The 2051-nt window shown below is 53.3% G+C and overlaps 1 protein-coding gene across 2 annotated transcripts; it reads left to right on the forward strand.

Annotated features, from left to right (window-relative positions):
• Positions 1-17: 17 nt before the first annotated feature.
• On the forward strand, positions 18-1811 carry KVP18_001142 (uncharacterized protein; the record flags this gene model as incomplete). 2 transcript variants are annotated; one of them, XM_067950855.1, is made up of 1 exon in its annotated part: positions 18-1811. In XM_067950855.1, one exon carries the CDS (start codon positions 18-20, stop codon positions 1809-1811), a length of 1794 nt encoding a protein of 597 aa, XP_067808253.1. The 2 variants fall into 2 exon arrangements, with proteins under 2 accessions (XP_067808253.1, XP_067808254.1); XM_067950856.1 differs by having other exon boundaries at positions 111-1811.
• Positions 1812-2051: the final 240 nt, after the last annotated feature.

The raw sequence follows: 2051 nt of genomic DNA on the forward strand, positions 1-2051 counted from the left end.
CCTGGCACTTCATACACATGTACGACGAAGGCCACATCGAGCCCACCACCAACCCTTGCATGCGCTTGTTCTGCCTTGATTCTGGAGACCGCATACAGTACCTCCGTGAGATGACGTCCTCCAGGAGTGTTCCTTGGCTTGAAGAAGCTCGGTGGTTCACCATAGACGTCCTCAGAGAGTGCTCGTCGCTTACCTTGGAGCAGGCCGTCGATGTGGTGTTCGCAGACATGTGTATTCTACTTGTTCTCCTGGAGACCAGCCCTAGCCCCAACGCTGACTGCCTCAGATGGTACGTGGTGTGTCTGGCCTTTTTACACCTTGGCCAGGCATATGCTTCCGATGTCAAATTTCAGACTATGCATACGTTGCTAGCCTTCCAGGCAGTTCGGTGCGTGGCTCTTGGTCACTCCTCAATCGGCCACGTCCAGAGGCTGATGCTGTGCTTTGACAAGAGCTCTGATGAAATTCTTTCAGGCTGGGATAGGTTTGCAATCGCTCTCAATTTGCCACCTGACGTGATCATACTGGCTGTCGACGAGAGTTTTTTCAGGAAGACCAGTCTTGTGAACTCGAATCTCTGGCCGCTGTTTCTAAATCCAATCATGCTTAGGGGTGAGCGGTGGAGTGACGTCAAGGATAGGATACCTTTCAAAGGATACGATTTGCATCCGTCGATCGCCAACTCGCGCTTCCCAAGTCGCATGAAATTCTTCTGTGACGTGAAGACGGAGGTGCCTAAGGAATTGGTCGGCCGTTTGATAATGCTGGCCTCTTGTCAGGCGGCGCCCACGACCGTGCCGCTTGGTGAGCCCGTTACGAAGTCGCCAGTCTTTCAAGGTTTTTCCCCCATAAGTCTTGCACAGCTCGCGCCTGACCAGCGTCATGACGCCGTTCAAAGGCTGGGAACCATACGACAAGCTGTGACTCGACACCCAGGGTGTCACTCGCTGCTGCCGACTGGAGTATGGTTTGAACCTTTGTTGGAGCTCGTACGACAGAAGCTGGCTTTGCACGTGTCGGAGGCTATGACGGCAGGAGACTTCACCGAGGGCATTCAACTCACTAAAGATGCGTTCAGTGAGTTTCACGAGAAGGATACCCCGGTGACCCATCCCAACAGATGGCTCATGGTCGCGAACGTCATGTGCTTTTGTCAGCATGGTTGTCACAACGAGCAACTGAGGATCTGGTTTGCGTCGCTCATGACGCTGTGGATCCGGGGATGTCCGAAGGATCCTCATTTGTTTACCGCGAGGTTGGAGCAGTGTCTAGCGCTTATGGACGAGCCAATGGACCCTGTTAAGGAGTTCCTCAACTATAAGTCTGTTCCCTCAGTGGACCCTGTTGACGATTTCCTCAACTGCAAGTCTGTTCCCTCAAGGAGTGGGAGGCCCTCCAATTACATCTCTGCTCATAGAATGGAACGACTTCTCGCTCGGATGCGCCTGAAACTGGCAACGACCAGTACTGACAAACGACAGAAGTGGCCACCCCCCTCTGATGTACCGCAGGAGATTGCGGCCAAGAATACAACCCCAGTAAAGGCTGCGAGGGCGGCCAAGAATACAACCCCAGTAACGACTGCCCCTGCGGTTGCCAAGCCTCGACATGAAACCTGTCACATTAGGAAGAAGCGACGTGACACGATGCCAATGCTACCCACAATGCCAGTAGAGTTTCCAATCACGCCGCTGTGTAAGCTGCTTTCGCTAGGACACATCCGGACCCAAGCCGTTAGTGAAGAGGCCAGCACTGTTCTCGTGGGGAACGTCGAAATTGGGAGTGTTGATGTGCACTTGTTGCATGTATGATAATCGGCAAATACATGAATCTGTTACACCCCATTACACCTCCCCGCCGAGCACCAGTATTGTTCACCGCCAGCCTCTCGCCCAACCTTCACCGCCGATCTCTCGCCTCAGACAGCCTTCAAGCCCAGGAAGCCAACCTTTTGCGGATTTTCAAGAGCGACACGCCCCTCAACCCCGAAATGTCAATACCCTCCAAAGGAAGGGAATCGAACCTTCTTCGTATTGACTATGAAATCGCGA

The sequence above is a fragment of a genome (assembly GCF_019968955.1).
Source record: "MAG: Porospora cf. gigantea A chromosome Unknown PgA_NODE_4822_length_2051_cov_327.868, whole genome shotgun sequence".
Classification (NCBI taxonomy): Eukaryota; Apicomplexa; class Conoidasida; order Eugregarinorida; family Porosporidae; genus Porospora; species Porospora cf. gigantea A.